We start from the raw sequence: 23,909 nt of genomic DNA, 5'->3' as shown, positions 1-23,909 counted from the left end.
CAGTAAACTGTTCACCTGAATTACTACTTGTTAGAACCTTGTATTTTAAAAGATTTTCACATGCAAATTTTACTAATATATTCATCATGCCATATTGTTTTATAATAGATAAAACAGGAAGTAATATGAGTCTAAAATTCTATTTTCCATACTGTTTCTTATCTATCAATTTAGTAAAGCTGAAAAGAAAATAAGAATATCCAACTTTTGTTAGAGGGTTGTGAAAAAAAAGACATAAATCATTGGTGGAAGTATTAATTGCTTTAACCACTTCGGAAAACAAACTGGAAATATGTACAAGAAGTCTCAGAAATGATAATGCCATTCCACTGAGAAACATCATTCCTGGGTAAGTTACTACAGTTAAAATACATATTCCCTATAGCTTTACTTGTAATTAAAAAGAAAAACCAACACTGAGAAACATCAACAACATAGAAATGAATAAGTAAATGATAGAATTTTATATAGCTATTAAAATGTGCTTTAAAAATAGCCAAAACTAATCTTTGATGTTAGAAGTCAAGAGAATAGTTATTTATGCTGGCTAGTACATAAAAGGAACAGGAGAGGAGCTTTTGGGGTGGTCTTGATATGAACACTGATTATATAGATGTATTCAGTCTGTGGAAATTTATCAAAATGTACAATTATTGTATGTGCATTTCTACGTATACAGATTATACATAAGTAAAAATTTAAAATATGTGATATACATAGTTTCTTTAAAAAGAAAACAGGCTAGGTTGCAAGTTTGATCCCCAATCCCTCTCACATCAATGTATTTCTCTCTTTCTCTCTCTTCCTCTCTCTGTAAAATCAATTAAAAAAAACACATGTCCTCGGGTGAAGAAGAAAAAAAAGAGAGAAGGATTCAAAAAGTATTAAGTGAAAGAAGCAGGATAAAAAATTGTAAATACAGTATATTCAACTAGCTAAAAACACATAGTATAAAGTCTAATGGAAATACAACAAAAACAATTCCCTTTTTTTTTTTTAAATCTATTATGATTTTTATTCTATTAAATCCACAGGATCCTTGTCATCCATCTAACAAGCCATACACTGCATACACTAACTTCAAAAGTAGGTGAGAAAAATAATTCAGTTATAACTGAACCATTAGGGTAGTAATGATATAAAAGGTAATTTGAAAACTGTCTGAGACTAGACTGTAGACAGGAAACATCACACTTAATTCACACAAAATACTCATGGGGCTTTCCTAAACCTGGACAAATGATTGGGAAAAGCCCTACCTACTTAAGTGACTTCCTGAAAATCACATGGCAAATTGGTACCCACTGGAAATAGACACCGTTTTTTAAATAAGAACACAACTACTGCTGATGGCAACAGGACTTCTAAATTTTCTCAGAAGATCCATCAAGAGAGGTTTCAAGCATTTGAAAAAGCAACGTGCAAAGCAAGTAACTTTCAAGTTAGAGCTGTTTACATGCAGCTCCACATTAATACTTCAAGAACTAACCATCTCCAACGTTCAGCCAATTTGGGCTGGAGATGACAACATAGACCATGCAAATTAAACCTTGGCACAAATAATCATTAAACATAACATATTGGGAGAAAATCATCAAGTGATCTAAAGCTGCACACACATACGCTACACACGGTTTCGAGCTCCTGACACACTGCTCTCTTTCGAGACAGAGCTGAGAACAAGTTAGTCATTTAACAACTTTATGTCAGTTTCGACCTCTTTCCTGTTCCACCTGTCACCGTTACCTCCACCAGGATACCGAAAGTCGCTTTGAATACTGCCACCTCTTTCCAAAACAAAACAAAACAAAACAAAACAGTAACACGTGGAACCAACGCACCCTTCTGGAATCGTACCAGTGACCTGTGCCTAGAGGAACCTCGGGGTGCTAGGGCGAGCGGGGAAAATGGCGGCAAGGCCCCTGAGGCGTTAAAAACAACCTTCGGCAGTACCTCCGAACTCCCAAGGGCCTCGCTGAAAGTGAGAGGTCGGCGGAGAACCTAAAGCTAAGGATAAGGTAGAGGAGAGCGGGGCCCAGTCACAGTAGGAAAGTTAAAGAAGAAAGAAGTTGGGGGGCTGGGAAGGGCAGAGGCTCAGGGGACGGGGGTAAGGCGGGGAGAGGAGCCAGGAGAATGGAGGGATTTGCAAGGCTGAGGTGCCCCAGCGAGCACAGTCCTACTCACTGGCCGGCCTGTCCCGGACCTCGATTTTGGGAGCGCGCGGCTTGACCTCGGGACCCCGGCCCTACCAGCCAGAGGTCCACCTAGCTGGACCCCCCACCGAGCCCGCCGGAGTCAGGGGGCGTAAGAGACAACGCCCTCCTCCCAGCCAATCACATCGCGCTCTCGGGGGGGCGCGCTCCTGATGACGTCAGGGGTGTGGCTGGCTGCCGGCCTCTCGCTACGGACTTTTCCGGTCTCTGCCAGTCCACTTCCGGGTGCCAGGATTTCGATTGTTTGGGCGCGAATTGCCGTGAGCCTGGCTCCCCGAAAGGCCCGAGAGGAGTCGTTGGTGACAGCGCTCGCCCTGCCAGTGGGTCCGGGTTGGGGAGGGAGTTTTGTGACCAGCGCGTCTGTGGCAGCCTCGGCGGTTTGCATTGGAAAAGCGTGAGGTGACTTTTCCAAAGGGAGGGAACTGCGAACCCGTCTGCCTTGCGGGGCCGCGGACTGAATTATTTGATTTGCGAGGAGGGAGTGAAGCCACGCGGGCTCTTCCCTCCTTTCCCGGAATCATCCTCACCAGCCGCCTCCTTCCTTACTAATCCCCCGCGGCCAGTCGCGGGACCCGGTGCAGCCCTAGATAGAGGTGAGTGTCTGGCCTTGAAGTCGGCGGCCGGCGGCGTCGCCCTCCGCTCGCGTCACCTGTAAACATTGTGGAGGTAAACATTGTGTTTGCGTTTTGCCGGGCCTCGTGCTCACCTCCTCTGCCCACACAGAGGTCTGGATTGAGTTACTTGGTGTCCACGAGCTTCAGCAAGCTGGTAAGGACACAAGACGACCTAGGATGCCTCCCTGTTTCCTGCAGGGTAACGCAAACATCTTTTACTGCGGGATCAAGTCTGTCCCAAGTCTGCGGTATCATTTCTGTCCAGTCCTCCGACGCACGTTGAAAGTGTCGCCGAACACACCAGTCTCTTTCCAGCTGTCCTGTCGTCAGGCTTTTGCTGTTTCTCCTTCCTTCTGGCTCAGTATTTCAAAATGTAATTCAAATATTCATTTTTTTGCTCTGAGTACTGTATATTCACTCTCACACACCATTCTGAAATAGTCATTCACTCATTGGCCTCATAACGTTTGTCGCGTTGTCTGTAATTGTATCTAATAATTGTTTTTATATCTGTGTCTACCCACTACCACTAGGCTGTGGTTTCCTGTGGATCTAAAATTTCTATTCCTTTTTGTGTGAGCTATGTCCCAGGTAGTGTTCTAGGCACTTTATGTATTCCATACAAAATTTTAGCTTTACACAAGCCTTTGGTGTTGGTACTTTTTTTTTAACCCATTTTACCAATGGGGTAAGTGAGCAGATTTATTTGCCCCAGGCTATACAGCTAGTTAACTGGCAGAGCCAGGATTTGGAACCTGGGCAGGTTATACTCATCCCTGGCTTGCTCTTGACAGTGGTTCCCAACCTGGGGCGATTTCACCGCGGGGGGCCATTTGATAATGTCTGGAGACAATTTTGGTTGTCACAAGAGAGGAAGGTGCTACTTACTCTAGTGGGTGGAGACCGGTGAAGCTGCTGAACATCCTACAGGGCACAGGACAGCACCCACAGCAAAGAATTATCCCATCCCAAATGTTAATACTCTAGTGCCAAGGTTGAGAAACTTTGCTTTATAGTTTATTGCTTCCTGTAGGGTTTTGATGAAAACAGTGCTTCTCAAACTGTCAGTGATAAAGGGCCAATTTTTGTTTTGTTTTGTTTTTATTTTTAATCAGTCACAACTGACAATTGTAAAATACAATTAAAAATGAATTACTAGTCAAACCCATAGAATGCATGACACCAAGAACAAACCCTAATGTAAACTATTAGACTCTGGGTGGTGTGATATATCAGTATAGGTTCATAGATTGTAGCAAATTTGCCACTCTGGTGTGGGATGTTGGTGGGAAAGGGTAGTGGTAGGAGGAGGTACAGGGGTATATTGGAACTCTGTACTTTCTGCTCAATTTTGCTGTAAATTTGAAAATGCTCTAAAAAATAAAATCAATATTTTAGAGAGCAATGAAGTGGAGTGGTTAGAAAGGCTTTGAGAAGCAGGTGACTCATGATCAGAGACGGTGGGCAGAGACACAGGAGAAAGCAGCTCCAGCAGAGGGTACAGTGTGTGCATTACTCAAAGTGTGTTCAGCAAATCATCAAATCTAGCCAGAGAGGGAGATTTGAAAGGAGTGGTGGGAGAGAAGACTGGAAGACGAGGCAGGACTAGATTGTTAAAGACTTTAAATGGCAGGGTAACAGATTTGGACGTTATAAGACAGGTATTGGGAAAAGACTTTTTTTCATTAAAAAAATAGCCATGCCCTGGCTGGTATGGCTCTGTTGGTTGGAGCATCATCCGTGTACCAGTAAGTCGTGAGTTTGATTCCCAGTCAGGGTACATACCTAGGTTGCAGGTTCGATTACCAGTCAGGGTGCATAAGGGAGGCAACCGCTCAATGTATCACTCTCGCATGGATGTTTCTCTCTCTCTGTCTCCCCCTTCCTCCCTCTCTAAAATCAATTTTTTAAAAAGTCACTTATTTGGTCCCAAAATTTGAAACTGGAAACTACTTGGTAGAACTGACTCGTGTCTTTTCCACATAGTGTCAGCTGCAGCATACTGGCTCGGATATGTGCACCAGGCTGGCAAGTTGGTGCTGACTATCCATTGGGAGTTTAGCTGGGGCTTTTGCCTGGGGCTTCAGTTCTTCTCCATGTTGGCCTTCCTCATAGCATAGTTCCAGAGCAATTATCTCAAGCAAGAGGAAGTTGCAGCTGCCAGTCTCTTCATGTTTAGGCCAGTAAACTGGTACAGAATCATTTCTACCATATTCTGCTTAATAGCTGCAGAGTTTGCCCTAGCCGGTTTTGCTCAGTGGTTAGAGCATCTGTCCGCAGACTGAAGGGTCCTGGGTTCAGTTCCTGCCAAGGGCACATACCTTGGTTGCAGGCTTGATCCCTGGCCCTAGTCAGGGCGAGTGCGGGAGACAACCAATCAATATGTCTCTCATCGATGTTTCTCTCTCCCTTCTCTCTCTGAAAAGCAATGGAAAAAAATATCCTCAGGTGGGGATTAAAAACAAATTTTTTTTAAGTAGTTGCAGAGTTCGCCAAGATTTAAGACAAGGGGAAATAGACTTCACATCAGTAATAAGAGAAAAAAGGAATTTGTACCATTTTTAAACTGCCAAGTGGAGGGAGGACTAAATTGGCCCTCCTTTGCTTCCTCACCTGGGTACTCTTTTTCAGTGAACAGTCTGAGCTGCTGTACATGGCAGCCCTTCCAGGAGAGTCCACAGGTGAAACACTCATGGATTGGTTTTTAAGTAAGGGAAGTATAAGGACATGGATGTCAAGTTGAGAGAATTAGGCATTTCAGGAATGGAACACAGCAGACTGGCTGTAGAATAAGGTACCACATTCAGGGTAAAGTGTGTTTTAGCTTTCAGTGCTTTTTGTAACTGATGTCACATGTAGTCCCCAAGTATAATTTCTGATCTTTCGATCAATTCCCACTATTTTTGTCAGTCTTACTGGGGGGGGTGGGGGGGGCTTGAAACTTCCTTTTAAAATTTGAGGGAACAGATTTATCCAGACTACCCTATTTATTGTCTGTGTCTAAATCTGCATTATATTTAAACTATATTAATGTAATTAACTAAATTTTTAGAAAAAGAATGGTGATTGATTTATCTATATATCTAGCTGTATATGCCTAAAAAATATACATATATTGTATATGCCACACATTATATGTGTGTGTGTGTATACTGTATACTGTACCTAACTTCTGGCTATTGACTCCTTATGGCCTAATGCAAGAATAAATATCTTGTTCCTCTCTCTGTTCCTTTTAGCAGAAATGAGTTTGGTGATAAAGGACTATTAGAGAAAAGGAGTTATTCTACATTTTGTCATTGGCATCCCCAACCCCACTCCTATACCTGCTTTTTAATTGGGGGTGGGGGTGTACAGAGGGATCAGTATACTTCTGTGCTCTTGTTAAAATGCACATAACCCAGACAGAATTATAGAGCTTAAATCCTTATGAGTGAATTTACCACATGATTCTGTACAACACAGATTCATGGTATAATTCTAAAAATTATTTCCTTACATCGTTGGCATAGGTTGAATGATAAATTCATTAGGCTTAAAACAAGAAGATTTGAGTGATATCTGTGAGGTAGTAGATATCACAGTTATCTGTGACCAGAGTAAGACAATTCAGCACTTTATATTTCCATTTTCTTGGATTTAAACATGGAGATAATGTTCTTGTGGGGGAAGCGGGAATAAAGTTAGAGATGCAAAAGCATTTTTAAATGATTTTTAAAAGCCCTACAAATGGAAGAGATTTCTAGGAATAAAATTGAATTAGATGTCCTTACTCTAGTAAGAACCAATGTTATTTGTTTTTAAATATGTTTAAAATGTTTAAAAGGCCAGTTTGGAACATTTATAGGTATAGGTAGTCTTTTGAACAAAATATCATACAAGTCTTAAGAATTATTCTGTGTCCTTTTCATTTTTACAGATTTCTTGAAGCACTGTTAGAATTGTTCTCTTTAGATCAAGATGTCTAGCAAGGCAAATGCGTCCAAGAAAAGGTCTCAACAGTTAAAAAGAAATCCAAAAAGAAAAACTGATGATGAGGAGGTGGAGTTATCAGAGAAAGAGGTAAGAAATATATCTAGTTTATCATCCACAACTCTTTATTAGAAATATCATCTGTTCTCTGTAAAGGAGTATCTGAAGACTAAAGGTCACTTTTTCTGCAAATTATCATAATTCGTATTATGTGGGAGCTGTTACAGCATGATTTGTAAAAGTTCTCAGATAAATATTGTTTACTTCAATTCTGAAGATATCAGAGAATTCTTTGGGGAGGAACAGGTCATGGGGCATTGCTAAGGTGTTTAAATGGGAAGACTAGGAATATAGTGTGCAAATTCTATGGCAGTCATGTTAAAAGACAAGAGAGTCTGACAGCTGCTGGAGGAGATTTTTTATTAAGATAGAGAAAAATTAGTTTGGTAGGAATTAGCTTTTTCTTCCCATGATTTCACCCATCCCTTCTAAAAGAATAAATTACTAAATAATCAGTTTTTTTTTCTGTGTTGTACCCTGTATTAGGCAGTGCCTCTATTTGTTTTGCAGGTTAAGCATGTAGCACTATTTCACTGGCAAAATGAGTAATGATTTCTTTAAAACATTGTTTGATACCATAGGATATTATATTATACATTATCACCATTGTCCAGGAACTGCTTTAGTATATTTTTTGCCTGTGACAAATACACACCCTTTTTCTATAGCAGTGGCAATATACTTTTTTCTACCTAGCCAGAAGGTATGTGAATACTCCTCAACATACATGACAAATCTACTACCAAAGCAAAATCTTTTTATCTGATGTTTAATTCACTCTGTGTATGTGCACATGTTTTTCCTTCTAGGTTAGAAACACAGTGAAGAAAAATAAAAATCATCCAAAGCGTCTGTCTTCTAAAGGTATTTCTTTTCTATATCTTGTTTAATTGGTCTTTCTTAAGCTACCTATATTCATGAAAAAATTATTAGCATCTTGTTTGTGAGTTCTGCAAAAGCAAAAGATAGTAAGAAACAGCAGCATTCTCATTTTTGCAAGAATGGTTAGTCAGTTATTTTGGTCAACTGAAATTTTGTTTACCATCACTAAAAAATATTGTGTAGGGCTCTGAATTATTCGGAATAATTCTGAATTACTGATCTGTGATATATAGAAACACCTACTGATTTCTCTTCAAGACAAATATGCTTCTGTTCTACCACCACTGTACAAATTAGTTTGGAACCACTATCTAATTTTATTTGGAGTAAATTAGTTTGGAGTGTTCATGTTTACTTAAATGTCATATTTTCCTGGAAGAATTCCCTACCTTTCCTCACCCAAGACCAGGTTACATCATCTGGTTTTATACAATACTTTTGCTTTTTTATTTTTATTTTTTTTTAATTTTTTTTTTTGTTTAAAATATTACAGAGTACTTTTGCTTTTATAATGCTTTGCATTGTTATTATTATATAATCTCCCTTCTCTCCAAAACAAATCTTCATGTGAGCCAATAGTGTATCTCCTTTGTATATCCCTTGTAAGTAGAACAATTAATCTAACACTGACTATCTGGTTTGGTTAATCTCTTTTGTTCTAGTTTCCATCCAACATTTAGCAGAAACAGTTTTTTAGTCTTAATGAACTCTTGAATTCGGGTCATTTCTAAGAACCATACTTTTATGTTGAATCCTAATAATTGTAGCTTGGTTCTTCATTTAAAATTGCCTTGAGTTTATATCTGCAATATCAGTTAATATTGTTTTAGTTAACATAACAATAGATAGCATATTCATATTCAACACCTGGCATTTCCTCGTGCAATAACGAGGAAATTAAACAGTTTATATAGCTTTATAATATTTTGGTTCTCATAATTTCATTAGCTTTTTTAGGTAAATTTACACTTTAATCACTTTTTAAGTAAAAACATACAAATTTCTAGACTCACCAGAGTCTCTTCTTTCACCAGAGATAGGACAAACAGAGCAAACTAGTCTAAAACAGGTAAAGATAACATCCAGCAAGAGAAAAACCTGGGAACCTCTTTCAAAGAGTTGCAGACAGCATTTGCAAACTATGATGGAAACAGTAATAATGTGAGTATGAAATTTTTCCACTTGACTCTTGGTTTCTACTTATGTTTTCTATAGACAGTGTTCTTTTAAATGTTATTTCTGTTTTATGGTGATGGGATGTTTTTCTCTCTCAGAAGGATATATTTAATGTCTTTTAATTGCATTAGCCACAGAAAAAAAGCCTTTGTTAATTTCAGAAACTTAGTATTCCATCAGGGAAATAAAATGAAGTCTGTGGGGCCTGATCTGTAAATGTTTAACATGTTCTGTCAATAGGGACACTTTAGGAAGAAGCTGAGTGCAAACTGACACTGTATATGGAAGTTACCACACTAGAAGGGTGTACAGAGAAAGGACTCTGCCATCAAGGAGCTGAAATCCATCGGAAGAGTCAGGCACATAAATTAAACACAACAATATAATATGACAAAAAGAACTTTGATTGTACCTCTGCTTAAAATGTATATAAAAGGAAAAGTGACAGATTTTGCCTTACTAGGAAAGAGAAGCAAGCTAATACTTACTCAGTCCCTTTTTTCTTTTCTAGATCAATTTTGAGTAACAAAGGCAGAGAAAATGAACAAATTCAATATCATCTCAACTGCCTGAAGAACAGGTAATATAGTTATTATATAGAAAATGGTTAAAACATACTTAGTAAAAGTCTAATCTGTCTCTATGTTGCAATATAAAAGTTGTGGAATATTGTGGAATATAAAAGTTTTTCACTTGGGGTTTTTGTTGTTGTTTTAAAAAGAGGAACAATTTGGGAATATATATTCTATCCTAAACTGCTACTGTATGCAATTCTGAGTTCTTTAAGAGAATTTATAAGGAAGAATCTGAAAATGACAAAATGCCTGCTTCCATAATTCACTTTTCTGTATTGGGATCTGAAAAATATTTTAACAACTTTAACTCCCTTCAACTTCATTTTGAACAATTTGAAGTTCACAGTTCACCACTCTTACTTATTCTGTTCCTGTGTTTTTCCTTAACTTTATATTTTATTACATTATTTGCACAAGTAACAAGTGTAATTTTCCAAAATATTACTGTTCTTCATCTTGTGGCAAGTCACAAATGGAGGTTTCTTTTCTTGTGTTCTTAAAAAGTCACACCACTGTTAATGATTTTCAGTGACTTTTTTCTAATATTTGCATAACGTTTTCTTTCCATAGAAGAATGTTCTGCATCTCAGTTACTGGTGTACTTGGAAATGTTTGTGACCCAGTACTTTATCCTTGGGAAGACAAATTCTGCTTCCTTTAAATGTAATTCTCAAGATAGTAGCAAAATAGAAAAGGTGGGGTGGGATGGGTAGGGGTAGGAGTTTGTGCAGAGAGGTTGAAGAGATTAAAGAAAGACTGCTAGAAGCAGGCCTATAAATGACATAGGAATGACAGCCTCATATTGAAGGAGTGCACTAAAAAAGCTGCTAAGTACGATAATATATAATAAGGGTAATAGCTACTTATGGTCTTTTTAATATAGGACAAATAATTGTGTTTGATGTGTGAATGAGAATATGACAGTACATAGCATCTGCTCTTCACTGTAATCACCCTCAGTCATCAGAAAAGATTAAATTCTGTTCAACATATAGGCTGTCTTCATCACATAGCAGCCATAGAGACATATATTTCAAAGACTGCCTGATTTCTCTTCGTGTTTGCTCTCGTAACTTTCTTTCATTCCCAAAATAACAATACTCAAGAGACTTTCCCTTTTACTAATATAGCAGTGTATACAGCCTTAGCAAATTGGATCTCTGAATAAATTTTCCTATAGTAACATTTCCCAAAGTATATTTGAAACATTTATTCTTAAAAATACTCTGAATAAAATTGATACATAGTGAATAATGTTTGGGTACATCAGCATATTAAAAGTCTTGCAGTAAATAAATGTATTTCATTCTGCTTAACCTAGCATCTCCCAAATTGATATTTATCACAGGGACTCTGTTTCATATGTTAGTCTCCCCTCTGCTTCTGTCTGCATTTCGGCTTCATCTTTTAGACAGGCTGTCCTCACTAGGTTAGAATCATAGATATAGACAGTTCTGTTTTTTCATCTCAGCCTTGTGAAGGAAGAAGAGAAAGAAAACACTTGTCCTCTTAGCTGCAGTTACAGAATTCTGGGAGATGGGCTCTGATTGGCCCAGCTTAGGTGATATGCTTGTCTTTGGACTGATTTTGTGGCAAGACTATTATGACTGATATAGACTGTGTCATATACATACCCCTGTGATCAGACAAACAGGGTTACTAGTCAAATAAAATGGTTAGCCCCTACAGTTTCTAGAGGAACATGCTTTGGGATTAAGTGTTATTGATATAGTAGGGTGTATTCATGTTATACTTTTAATTTAATTAGACTTTAAAAGAATTCTGGAAATCTGACCACTGTTTAGAACATTGGAACAGTGGATGACCTTTCCACAGAACTGACTTAATAAACTTTTAGGAAAAACTGATCATAAATGGAAACTTTATTTAAGATATCAAAAACTTATGCTTCAACATGATGCCCTAATGATGATTTTAGTCTGAATAACTGAAGTTTATCCTAACAGTTTGATGAAAATTATTATTGGTAGATGTTTTACTGCCTACTTTTTTCTTTACAAAAATTAATATTTTGAATAAGACCCTAGGAAGATAAGTCTTGGGTTCCACTGTTGTTCGAATTAAGTAGAACTTTTTAGCATCTCAAAATGCTCCTGTTAGAGAGAAGCAACCAAATTTAGATTTTCCTACTGTGGAATTCAAGAATCAAATCTTAGAAACCTATATTGCTTTCTGCTAGAAGGTAGTGGTTGGTGCTCGAATCAACCCAATTTGAAGGAGGATTTTTTTATTTTAACTAATACTATTCATGTTGCTGGTACTTTAGAACAAAGAATTTTAATCTTAGCGTTTTATTTGCCTTAAAGTCTATGAGACTCAGTTTTCTTTAAAGTCATTTTATTAGTCACATTCTCTAAAACAACTGAGATTTAGAATCCAGGCTCATTGTTAAGATCTAGAGAGTAGTGTTCCATCTCTTACCCAGTAATTCACAATAAGTGACAGACTATGTGCTGAAATAGTCTAGAAAACACATTTAGAAGACGCAAGGAAATTTTTATTTTAAAATGCATATAAGTAATTATTAAATGTGTAAAATAGAAAATTTTCCTTTTATGAAGCAACTCAAGTGTCCCCGTGATTTGAAATAAGTCTTAGTAAAATGAAAGGTTAAATGATGATTTGTTAAGGCTTTTTGGAGAGACTTATGCTAAGGTAAGCCACTGTTAATAAAAGATTATAGCCCTAGGGATATGAGGGCAAAAAAAAAGATAACAGTATTTCAAAACAAAACAAAAATAATACTAATGATACTCAAAAAATAAACTAATGATTGTGTTTTAATTCTGTCCCTAAGATTGCTACAACTGTGTGAAACCCTAAAAGTCCCTCCCCACAAGTTGAAAGATTTAACTAATGTGTCAAGTCTACTGAAAGTGGAAAAGGCACGTCACAGAGCTAATGAAGAAGGGCTGGCATCATTGCAGGTATGAGATTGAACAGGGAGTCCAGAGTTAGGGGACAGGGAAGAGACCATAAAGTTTTTAAAATTATTATGATATTTTTCTGGTAATAAATACTAGATCTACATATCTTTATTGATTTCAGAGAGGTGAAGGGAGAGGGGGAGAGAGAGAAAAACATCAATGATGAGAGTCATTGACCGGCTGCCTCCTGCACGTCCCCCACTGGGGATCCAGCCTGCGACCTGAGCATGCGCCCTCACTGGGAATCGAACTGGAGACCTCTTGGTTCATGGGTTGATGCTCAACCCCTGAGCTACGCCCGGCCGGGCTGTCTTAGTATTTTTGATTATCAAATTATAGGAATTCATCACTAAATGTTGTAGAATTTGAGAACATTAGTTTTTCCATCCTGTATATAGTACTTCATTGTCAGAAACACAGTCACCATCATTATTGTTGTTATGAGAGCTAACATGTACTGAGAGCTTTCTTTGTTCTAGGCACTCTTCTAAGCATTTATAATTTATATCCCTAATCCTCACAAGGACTTACAGAGGTCTGTGCTATATTCTCATTATACAAATGTGAAAAAGACATACTGACATTTCCAGCTGAACTTTAGACAAACTGCTTAAAACTGTGCAAACCTAGGCAGTCTGACATTGGAGCACGATTCCTAATCATTATTCTGTAGAAGCTAATGGGAGATAACATTATCTGTCACCATTAACTTCAGCCTTGTAAGGAGTGGATATTTGAACAATTAAGAAAAGCACCTTATTGGGAGATTACTTCGTGAATTATATAGGTGTCCCCAAAAACTGTATACACACACTTTGAATAATTATAAAGGCTTTGTTTATTAAGATACATTTCATTTTCAAAACTGAGCTATCATCTGTTAAAGAGTGTATACATTTTTAGGAGGACACCCTGTATAAATATCTAACCACTATGCTGTACACATGAAACTAATATAAAATAATACTGTATGTCAGATGTAATTTAAAAATTTTTTAAAAGAATGAACCCAAACCAAAAAGAGAGAGAGAGAGAGAAAAGCAGCCTAAAGAGGCTTATTAAATAATTACAACTAGAACAGTTTGGACCATATATCCCTTAGTCATTTTGAAGTCGTTTATAGATGTGGTGCTTAGGTCTTTGTTAGTAATTCAGCAAGTACAGGGTGGTAGTGGTTTATGCAAGAAATGCATCCCCAAGGATTTCTAATATTTCAAAATTCACAAATAATTTATTCCAGTTTTTCCCTATAATTTAGATAATGTTGGAAGGATTAGTTTCTGAGCAACAAATCTACATATATTGTAAATTAATAGGGTGGTATTTTTTAGCGATTGCCTGGCTTTCTTCATAGGGTGAGATTATGTTCAATTTTCTCCCAATGTTATTACTTTTCAAGGATATACTTCCAGTACTGGCACTAGTTCTAACAGTGCCATTAATATGGGTTATTTTTTTAATTTCAGCGTTATTGAGGTATAATTGACAAATAAATTCATAAGATATTTAAAGTGTGCATCATGGCGATTTTATATATGTATGCATTGTGTGTGAAAGGATTCCCATCCAGTTACTAACACATCCATTTGTCACATATATCGTTTAAGGAAAGATGTGGATAAGATCGTTTAAGTTCTACTCTTTTAGCAAATGTAAGTTATACAATATGATGTTGTCAGTTATAATCACCATGTTTTACATTAGCTCATTAGGCTTTATTGTCTTATAACTAAAAGTTTATAGCCTTTTAACATCCCTTCCCCATTTCCCCCACTTCCAGCCCCTGACAATCACTTTCCTACTCTGTTTCTATGAGTTTGACTTTTTAAAGGTTATTTTAAAAGGCCTTACAGTATAATAATGGTAAATGTTATCTTAACATTTAGTATTTCCATAAATCACTTGAAAGTGATCAGAAATAGTAAATGATAGCGTGATTTTTATAATACTGGGAGGCATTTCTGTTTTATGACTAAAACTGGACCTCCACGTGCCAAAAGTATAAATACAATTAAATGGAAAAAAACTTTTTTTCTGTACTCAACACTTCTGACACCAAATGTGTGGGTGTTCCATGCTAAGCATCTGGGTGTCCTACACTTTAATTCAATTCTACACTATCTGGAGTTAGCACAGACCCTACAGGTTAAGGGCTGAGTCCCACAAGACTGCCACGCCACTTCAGATTCCAAGTGCAAATCCAAGCCTCCTGTACTTCTAACCAACCAAGTATAAATCGGGGGTTCCTCTGATCCCCCTTTTCAAGTGCGATAATTTGCTAGAACAGCTCATAGAACTTAGGAAAGCACTAGTTACTTACTCTTACCAGTTTATTATAAAGGACTCAACTCAGGAGTAGCCAAAAGGAAGAGATGCGTAGGCAGGGTGTCTGGGAAGGGGTGCAGAGCTTCCATGCCTCTTTGAGGGCGCATCATCCCCCCAACACTTTCATGTGATCACCAACCTGGGAGCTCTCTGAACCCCATTGTTGGAAGTTTTTATGGAACCTTCATCACATAGGCATATTGATTGTTAACAATCTCCAGCTGATGTCCCCATCACAGACATCAAGGAGTAGGGCTGGGAGTTTCCAATCCTCTGATCATGTGGTTGGTTGTTCTGGCAACCAGCCTTCATCCTCTGTGTCATTCATTATCATAAACTCAGGTAAGGTTGGAAGGGACTTATGAATAACCAAAGACGCTCCTCTCACCCAGTCACTCGGAAAATTACAAGGGTTTTGTAAGCTCTGTGCCAGGAACCCTGGACGAAGACTGAATATATATATTTCTTATATCACAGCAGTCTGTGGTTTGCTTGATAGTTACTCAATGGAAGCACTGTTTGGGCATAAGAGTTCTTCATTGGCATAAGAGAGTCTTTGAACTAGGAGCTTGTAGAATTTGTGTTCGATAGTTTTCTCCTCTGTGTTACTTAGAACCACTGCTTTCTCCTACTGCAGCCTAGAGTTATTGCTGGTGATGGCAACTTTCGAAAACCCAGAGATGTGGGGAGAATGTGCAGTCTCCACACAGTGATGGCCCCAGCAGGGAATCAGGTTGTTTTTTTCCTCATCATTATAACAAAATGAGGTTGAAAGAAATGACATTATTAGAGGAACTGCTATACCAAAAAATGAAGTTACAGAATTCAGGAAAGAATTAGAAATAAAAGAAAAAGCCTTTGGGATATGCAGACTAAATCAGGAGTACTAAAGCAAATAAATACAACAGATAATGCTTACAATAAATAGAAGGTAAAATGAGAAAATTTTAAGAATCAAAAAGAAAGATTATCGCCTGGCCAGTGTGGCTCAGTGGTTGAGCATCAACCCATGAACCAAGAGGTTGCCAGTTCGAGTCCCAGTCAGGGCACATGCCCAGGTTGCCGGCTCAATCCCCAGTGGGGGCGTGCAGGAGGCAGCCAGTCGATGTTTCTCTGTCATCAGTGCTTTTCTCTCTCTATCCCTCTCCCTTCCTCTCCCTCTAAAAGCAATAAAAACATATTTTAAAAAAGAAAGATTGTTTTTTAAAGGTATCGAGAAAAAGCAGCAAATACAAAAGTTGGGCAAAGATGATACAGATGGGTATGGTAGGAATACCCAAGGCAATGGGACAAAATTAATTTTTAAAAATGTATAATGAAAAATTTTAGTCCTTATTATTAACTCTTCAGTCAGTGCTGTTATTTATTCCCTTCTATGTGAGTTGAATGGTGGTCCCCCCAAAATATGTCTAAATCCTAACCCTTAGAATGTGACCTTATTTAGAAAGAACCTTCCCAGGTGTAAGTAAGTTCAGGATCTCGAGATGAGATCACCCTGGATTATCTTGGGTGGGCTCTGAATCCAGTGACAAGTATCCTTCAGGAGACCGAAATGTCCTTATAAGAGACACAGACATAAAGGAAAAGGCTTCGTGCCAACATGCAGAAATTGGAGTGATGCGGCTCCAAGGAATGCCGGCAGCTGCAGAAGCTGGAAAAGGCAAGAACGGAATCTCCCCTAGAGCCTTCAGAGGGAGCACCACCCTGCCAGCACCTTGATTTGGGACATCTGCCCTCCAGAACTATGAGGGAATACTTTTGTTTTAAGCTACCACGTTTGTGGTACATAATTTCTTATAGCAGGCACAGGAAATTAATACACATGGCTTAACATTATATTTGTATTTGACAGCGGTCTCTAAATCCAACAACCAATTCATAGGAAATTAGGGCTGAGGAACAGGTTAAAATGTAAAGCCACTTTGGAAGACAATTTGGTGGTTTCTTACAAAATTAAACATATTTTTGAGGCACGATCCAGGAAAATCCTGCACATGGATCTTTGTAGCAGCATTAGTCATGATTCCCAAAACTTGGAAAAAAGCAAGATGTCTTTAAGTAGGTGAATGGGTAACTAAATGGTGGCGCATCTGGTGGAATATTACTCAGTGTTAAAAAGAAAGGAGCTATCAAGCCCCCAAAAGACATGGGGGAACCTTAAATGTATATTATTAAGTGAAATAAGCCAATCTGAGAAGGCTGTGTACTACCCGATTGCAACTGTATGATATCTGGACAAGACAAAACTGTGGAGACAATAAAAGGATCGGTGATTGCCAGGGTGTGGGGTGGGAATAAAGACGGATGGGCAGAACACGGGACTTTCAGGCCACCAGCCCTCGGGCTCTGCTGGACTTACACATCTCCCCGAATCTCTGCTGCTAGCAGCTTTGGTAAGCTTTGAGGAAACGTTCTTGTACATGGGGTAAATCTTTTCGTTTCAGGATATTAAGCTTCCTTATAATGCATTATTACAGTGGTAAATTAGTTCCCAGGGAGTCTGTTTTTTGAAAGAAGAACAAAAATCTATTTACCAGTTTCTTCTACCACTGTTTTAATATATGAGGTGTTTTAAAAATATGTATATTAATATCTTTGGGGTTTTATTTAATAAAATATTTAATCTGAAACATTAACTTTCTCTTTCTGACTCAGGAAGAAATAGATAAAATAGTAGAGACCACAGAGTCAGTGACTGAGAATATTCAAAGCCTAAAGAACAAAATTCAAATTCTGACAAGTGAGGTGGAAGACGACGAGGAGAAGGTGAAACAGGTAATTGTCTAGTAATGTGCTGCTAGGCTCTGGGTGGAATGTTTAATGCTTACATTTTACAAAAGACAACTTTTCTGTGTAATAAGTTGAGAGAAATTAAGTCTTTTGAAATAATACGTAGCTTTCTTTTTCTACCCTAGATGTTTCAAATAGATAGTGGGGTGCTGTCCCTTCCAGAACTTTCTCAGAAGAGTCTCAAAGCACCTACACTTCAGGTAAGTAACAATTTACTATATTGACTGTATTACCAGTTATGAATTGGATATTTAAAAGCATTATATATCCTGTTTCTTTTTTTAAAAAACAAACAAATGGAACTCATGGTATAAATACACGCACAATTATTTCTCATTAGACACTAGAGTTTGTACATCTTTCCTTGTCAGTTTATGTAGATGTGTCTCGTTCTTGTCAATAACTGTATAATATTCCATTGTATAGGTGTACCATAATATAATTTGTGAATTACTGATGGAAATAAGTTTTGTAATTATAGATAATTCTGAGTATACCCTTGTACATATATTTTTATGCATTTGTGTGGTCATATAACTAACTAGGTTAGATTTCTGCAAGTAAATTCAGACAGTTGCTTTTGTTTATGCTTCTAACAATGACATATAATTCTTCATAAAATAGTATTATATCTTATTTGTAGTAGACTATACACTGCTAACTTGTCTTTCTTCAGAGGACCACAGTAGATATTATAGTGTAAATGTTTATGGTGGTAGAAAGTCTTTATGTTTTCTCAAAAAGTAATTTGAAGGTTTCCTATCTGTAATTCACCTAGGGGTAAGGAGTGAAATGGGCAGAGGGAAAACAGAATAATACAGATTTGAAAGAACAGCAGTGAGTTAGTTGATGGTTATTGAAGCTGAGTGATGGGTACATGAGATTTATTATATCATTCTCTAAGTAACATACATTTGATATTTTTCATAATAAGATTAAAAGCCAATTCTATGGGTGAAAAAGTACAAACTTCTAGTTGTAAAATAAATAAGTCACCGGGATATAATATACAGTATGATAATTAGTTAATAATAATGTATTATATTTTTTTAAGTTGCTAAGAATAAATCTGAAAAGTTCTCATCACACACAAAAATTGTAACTGTGGTGATGGATGTTAGACTCATTGCACAGTATATACAAATATTGAATCATTATGTTATATACCTAAAACTAATATAATGTTATATGTCAATTATATCTCAATAAACATTTTTTTAACCAGTTATACATTGTACCCACAGGAAGAAATTTTGGCACAAATTCCAAATCAGAATGCTCTTCTGAAGGACTTTGATGTTCTCCATAATTCATCTCAGACAAAGAACATGTTAACTTTCATCGAAGAAGCCTATAAGAGACTGGATGCCTCTTGAAGAATGTTGTTTAGATTATTTTACATTAATTTATAGTGTTTATAAATTTGTAAAGCCGTTAACCTATGATGATATTTCAGAGGCTAAGGCTTCTTCAGGATTTATTATTTCCTAATATGGAACTTAAAATTAGCCTCTGTAGATCTGCCATTAGCATCTAATGTAGTCCTGAAAACTGTTCTTAGCAGTTGCCAAGTCTGGTAACTCATTTATGTTGCTGTATTTCCAGTTCTTTACCTGAAACCATAAAATAAGAGCAGTCACAGTCCAATGATTTATAACGGCTGAATAGAGCTCATTTATTGACTAGTGCAGAGGAAATTGGATACTGCGGCTTAATATATGTAAAGTGTTTATAATGCCTAGTTCATAAAAACGTGTTTGCTATCATAATTCTTTAGTTGATGACTTGCATTTTCTGCCTGGTCATCTGGAACTTTAGGAATCCCCAAATGCCTTTTCTTTTTTACATAACTCTAGACTTTATGTTGTAATTAAGATTTGCCATGTGTCTTTAACTTTGGAGGTAGCATGAACATTTTATTTCTTTGGTTGGTCTAGTGAATAGCTGTTGCATACTTATTTTCCCCTGTCATCAGATCATACTTGTATTTCATAAAATTATTAAAAAGGAGCATAAGCACATTTATTCCCTTAAAACAAAAACTAAACAAAAAAATACTTTCTAAACCTTTCCTTATTGTGATGATAATATGTATATATATGTAAATAAATGATCACTAAAATATATCAAAAATCATTTCTAACCAACTACTGTATATTGTCTGGGTTGCTTTTATCTATTTGTAAAGTAAAATAACTGAAATTTAATTATTTTTCTGTCTAACCTAGAATATGTTGTCAGTTAATTTAGGAGGTGCAATAATTCTGTTAATATTCTCCAGACAGAAACCACCAGGAACACAGCTTTCATTGAACACACTCGGTTTAATGCTCATTGGAGTGAGGGAGACCACACGCCATAGGAAACCCCGGGCAGCTCAGTAAAAGGGTCAAAAGCAATGTCCTCTTAGGAAGTAAAAGTCAAAAAGGACATTAATGGATTTTAGAGGGAAAGAATGTCTTCAATAAAGGAAACCTGTACTGCAGCATTTAAAGAAAATATTTTTATGTATTTTGGACTGATTTTACAAAATATCTTAAGACTTAAAAATTCTTCACTTGGAAACTTCCAGCATCACGGTTTTAGAGTGACTAATGGAGCCTCACTCACTGATGTTTATCATTAATCATGATGTTTACAATAGCATGCAGGGGGAGGTACATTAAAAGCCTGCTGTTTCAGAACGTCTTCAACAGATTATTGGACATCAGCTGGAACTTTTACTTACCATTATTGCTGAGAGGTAATTCTTCATGAATGAACTGGTCATACTACCCTCTTGTAGCTTTGAAAAGCATGTGAACTAATTTTGAGAGATCTACAGTATCTTCTGGCAGGTAGCAGGCAATTCAAAACATACACGATATTTTCTTTAAAGGCTGCATTTTGGTGTACTCTTTATGAATAATTTAACAGTTAATTACAGACCCAAATAAAATTAAAATTCAACTGCACATGGTCCCAGTAATTCAAAAGGCCGTCTTCCTATGTAGTATCCACGCCCACCTGAGCTCTCACATGCACAGTCCATGCCAAATATGACACACCTCCAGCAAGGAGAGGGTAAGTGCCAATGCCGGAAACTTTAAATGCTAAAAATACATATTTTGGGGTGGAGGGTATACAGTGTAAAAACGTAGCATATGATAAAGATAGCATTTCAAGTAAAATGCAGAAAAAGTATTGAATAAATGGTTTTAAGAAAACTACACCAGAGATGGGGACAGAGGGGCAGTGGTTAATATTCCTACTTTATGCCAAATAAAGTTAAATATAAAAATAGAAACTTAAAATATCAGTAACATTAAATACCAGTAGGAAAGTGGTCAATTCTCAAAGATGGAGAAGTACCCAATAAGTATTTGAAAGATGTTCACTTAAGTGCAAAATGTTTTCGCCTATCAGAGCTAAAAGGGAAAGTTGCTGAACATACAGGAAAATAGTCCCCAGTAATGCGGAAGGAAGGAAGGTAAACTGGTGTCATTTGTGTGTATGGAGGGGGCTGGGCAGCCGGTACGCATATGTTACAGAACCTTAGTGTACTGCCAGTCCCTTAAAACTCTTACTTTACATGAGCCCTTCCATCTCCCCCTATTTAAACAGGTTTTGTTTAAATATGACCTGCGCTGGAACCTAAAATTAAAGGATTTACTTTCTTCTATTTGGTTGGATAGAATTGCCTGGAATTCTCAGTTTACCAAAATAAATGCAGGTGCACCTGTCAAAATTAGTATCTGAATCATGCGGGTTGGCTCAGTTTCCAGACATAAGCCTAAATCCTCTCCTGTTTCAGTCATTGTCAAGAAATAGCTTTGCAGGAGAGAGTGAGGAAAGAAAGAGCAATAGCAGGGAGAAATTCAAGTTTCCCATTTGGACTTTACCACTTTGAAAGTGAGCCCTTCTCATGTTCTAACTAGCTGTTCTCCTTAAGAGTCGCTGCCCCTGGATGTAGGCCCTCGCTACTAAGCCACTGTAGAAATACTTTCTCTTGGCCGACGTGTTTGCTCTCATTCAAGCGACCTCTGCCGTCACCAAGGCTATGAAATCGCTGTAGCAGCCACATCTGAAGATCGGGTATAGTTATTAAAACTGGACAAAGATGGAGAGGAAGGAGGGATGTTTCCCAAATTCAATAAAACTACCACAGCCTAGCCAGAGTGGCTCAGCAGCTGAGCATCGACCTCTGATCCAGGAGATCAGGGTTCAATTCCTGGTCAGGGCACATGCCTGGGTTGCAGGCTCAAGGCCCAGTAGGGGGCGTGCAGGAGGCAGCCGATCAATGACTCATCATCGATGTTTCTATCTCCCTCCATCTCCCTTCCTCTCTCTGAAATCAATAAAGACATAAAAAAAAGTAAAATAAATAGTGTCATTTTTTAAAAAGAACTACTATCAACTTTTTAAATGACATTGTTCATTTTTTTAATTAATAGAAATAAATGTGCCTTAGCCAATTTCACCGTTTCATACTCCCAGGGCGGTCCTTAAAATTAATGTAGGTTTTCAAATGGGACAGCAGGAATATATATCAATAATAACAGTGATAAAAATGGCTGACACTTATTGATGTGTGCTATGTGCCAGGCACTATTCTAAGCCCATGACGTGTACACATACACTTATGCCAATGTTTAATCCTACTAACATGATGGGGACAAACCCCCATAACAGCCACTATTATCCCCATCCTGCAGGTGAAGAATCTGAGGCATACGGAGACTAAGTAACTGTCTTAAGATCCTCAAACAGCAAGTAATAGAATTAGGAGGCAAAAAGTATAGATATTGTAATTTTGACTTCTTAGGAATTTTCTGACAGGCTACAAATACAAGGGGCTACTGGAGCTGATGAGTAAAATCCTGTTACAACAATGTACAAATGCATCTTGTTTTTCTAGGTATAGTGATAACATGTATCATGAATTTGTTCACTTGGATTTATAGAAGAAAATTTCTTTAAATTTATCTTGAATTAGTAACCCCCTTCCCCCCTGCCGATCCCCACCCTTTTTCCTTACAAATCTCGGAGTTAAAAGTTCAGTTTAGTTTATGGACACACTTCAAATATTATCATCTTCAACCAATGCAATTTTCCTGGAAAAGCAATAGCTTTGCCTTATTGGGTTACTTTTCCTAATGGCAAAAAGCAACTATTTTAATTAGTTCTGATGTTTTATAGAGAGCAAAGAACTTTGAAAAAAGAGGAGAAGTTTCTGTTTTGGATGTAGCCATATAAATGTCTTCCCAGACGTGGGCTACATCCTGTTCCCAGAATAGGATTGTAGCCCGTGTCTGGGAGGACATGCATATGTCTCTGTGAGTCCATAAATAGCTTGACCCCTAGCTTTAAGGTTTTTCTGGTATTGTACTTTATATCTAAAACAGATTCTGTTCTACAAACAGCTTCTGTTCATTTTTTAAATCAATTTTCCTCAAATCATATTTAGAAAAGACTAGATTTATATAGGAGCCTTAGGGATACACACAGGTGTATGTCATCTCAGTAACATCTTAAAAAAAAAAAAGTTATCAATAAACCAGGATCAAAAACACTTATTTTGAGGTCCGGTAATTGTCCTCGAACACAATTCTTCCAGTCACTTTCAACTACCCACTACCCATTGTATTACTTAAAACCAGCATCTCCAAGCAGAGTGAAGAATGCCCTAACCCACCCCTTCGCTTGAACCTGACTTTAGGAGACACACCGTGGTAAACAGTACTCTCCCACGTGGCCACATCCAAACTGAAGCAGTCCCCGCGTACCTTTGGGACATCCGTACTGTTCATTATCCAAGACTCAGGCCCTGTGCTGTGTGCTGAGGCTCCCATGCAAACACTCACAGGGTGCTTGAGATGAGAGCCGTCTGAAGGAGGCCGGTAAGCTCTGAATGACCCTTCATTCAGAATTACAGGGTCAGCAAATTCTCCAGACTATTCCCAACTTCACAAGCATCCTCTCTAGACATGGCCCTCTCCAGCCTTGGAAGCTTAGGGCAGCGAAACCATTTTCTTTGGAATAGATAAAAATATACCTACGGGTGCGTGCCCGTATTACTCTCCTGAGCCTCTGTGCCGAGGCCCCGCTTGCTTCTATTCTCTCCCCTGGGATCCTGCTGGATACACAGGACGTGTGCCTAGAAAATGCGTCTCCAAAGCAAGATCAGTACCCAGCAGCTTTTACACGCTAAGACTGAGCGCGACAGAAGGGAAGGGGTGAAGTGCAAGCGCTTGTGCGCGCCCGTGACAATTTCACCTGGCCCCAGACACGCCTCCTCTCCCACAGGTGTGGCACCTTCTCTCTCCCTCCTGTCCGCTGGCTGCGGGACAAAGCATTTGGGGAGAAAGAGCTGCT

General features: G+C 37.8%; 2 protein-coding genes across 5 annotated transcripts in view; one reads left to right on the top strand and one right to left on the bottom strand.

Annotated features, from left to right (window-relative positions):
- Positions 1 to 2,288, bottom strand: part of MMUT (methylmalonyl-CoA mutase) — a 29,413-nt gene extending 27,125 nt beyond the window's left edge. Inside the window, exon 1 of one of the 2 annotated variants that reach the window (XM_081140709.1) lies at positions 1,842 to 2,288. The gene's annotated coding sequence lies outside the window, so the exon portion shown is untranslated. The remainder of the gene's footprint in view (positions 1 to 1,841) is intronic. The other variant, XM_081140708.1, reaches the window with a different exon arrangement.
- On the top strand, positions 1,858 to 20,508 carry CENPQ (centromere protein Q). 3 transcript variants are annotated; one of them, XM_081140712.1, is made up of 10 exons: positions 1,858 to 2,018; positions 3,026 to 3,200; positions 6,747 to 6,889; positions 7,669 to 7,723; positions 8,776 to 8,902; positions 9,429 to 9,497; positions 12,311 to 12,440; positions 17,421 to 17,540; positions 17,681 to 17,755; positions 18,800 to 19,760. In XM_081140712.1, exons 3-10 carry the CDS (start codon positions 6,788 to 6,790, stop codon positions 18,929 to 18,931), a joined length of 810 nt encoding a protein of 269 aa, XP_080996838.1. In that variant the 5' UTR covers positions 1,858 to 2,018; positions 3,026 to 3,200; positions 6,747 to 6,787; the 3' UTR covers positions 18,932 to 19,760. The 3 variants fall into 3 exon arrangements, with proteins under 3 accessions (XP_080996838.1, XP_080996836.1, XP_080996837.1); XM_081140710.1 differs by lacking the exons at positions 1,858 to 2,018; positions 3,026 to 3,200 and adding exons at positions 2,303 to 2,806; positions 15,403 to 15,498 and having other exon boundaries at positions 18,800 to 19,700; XM_081140711.1 differs by lacking the exons at positions 1,858 to 2,018; positions 3,026 to 3,200 and adding an exon at positions 2,303 to 2,806 and having other exon boundaries at positions 18,800 to 20,508.
- The last annotated feature ends 3,401 nt before the right edge of the window (positions 20,509 to 23,909 follow it).

The sequence above is a fragment of the Miniopterus schreibersii genome (assembly GCF_964146895.1).
Source record: "Miniopterus schreibersii genome assembly, chromosome: 6".
Taxonomy (NCBI): Eukaryota; Metazoa; Chordata; class Mammalia; order Chiroptera; family Miniopteridae; genus Miniopterus; species Miniopterus schreibersii.
This window is presented reverse-complemented; position numbering and strand designations above follow the sequence as displayed.

What these genes read in the sequence shown, in the direction of transcription:
- CENPQ (XM_081140710.1), top strand. Translation starts at nt 6,788, where the DNA reads ATGTCTAGCAAGGCAAATGCGTCCAAGAAAAGGTCTCAACAGTTAAAA. An exon ending in TGGAGTTATCAGAGAAAGAG is followed by an intron (nt 6,890 to 7,668) that starts GTAAGAAATATA and finishes TTTTCCTTCTAG; the next exon opens with GTTAGAAACACAGTGAAGAA. An exon ending in AAGGGCTGGCATCATTGCAG is followed by an intron (nt 12,441 to 15,402) that starts GTATGAGATTGA and finishes CTCCTACTGCAG; the next exon opens with CCTAGAGTTATTGCTGGTGA.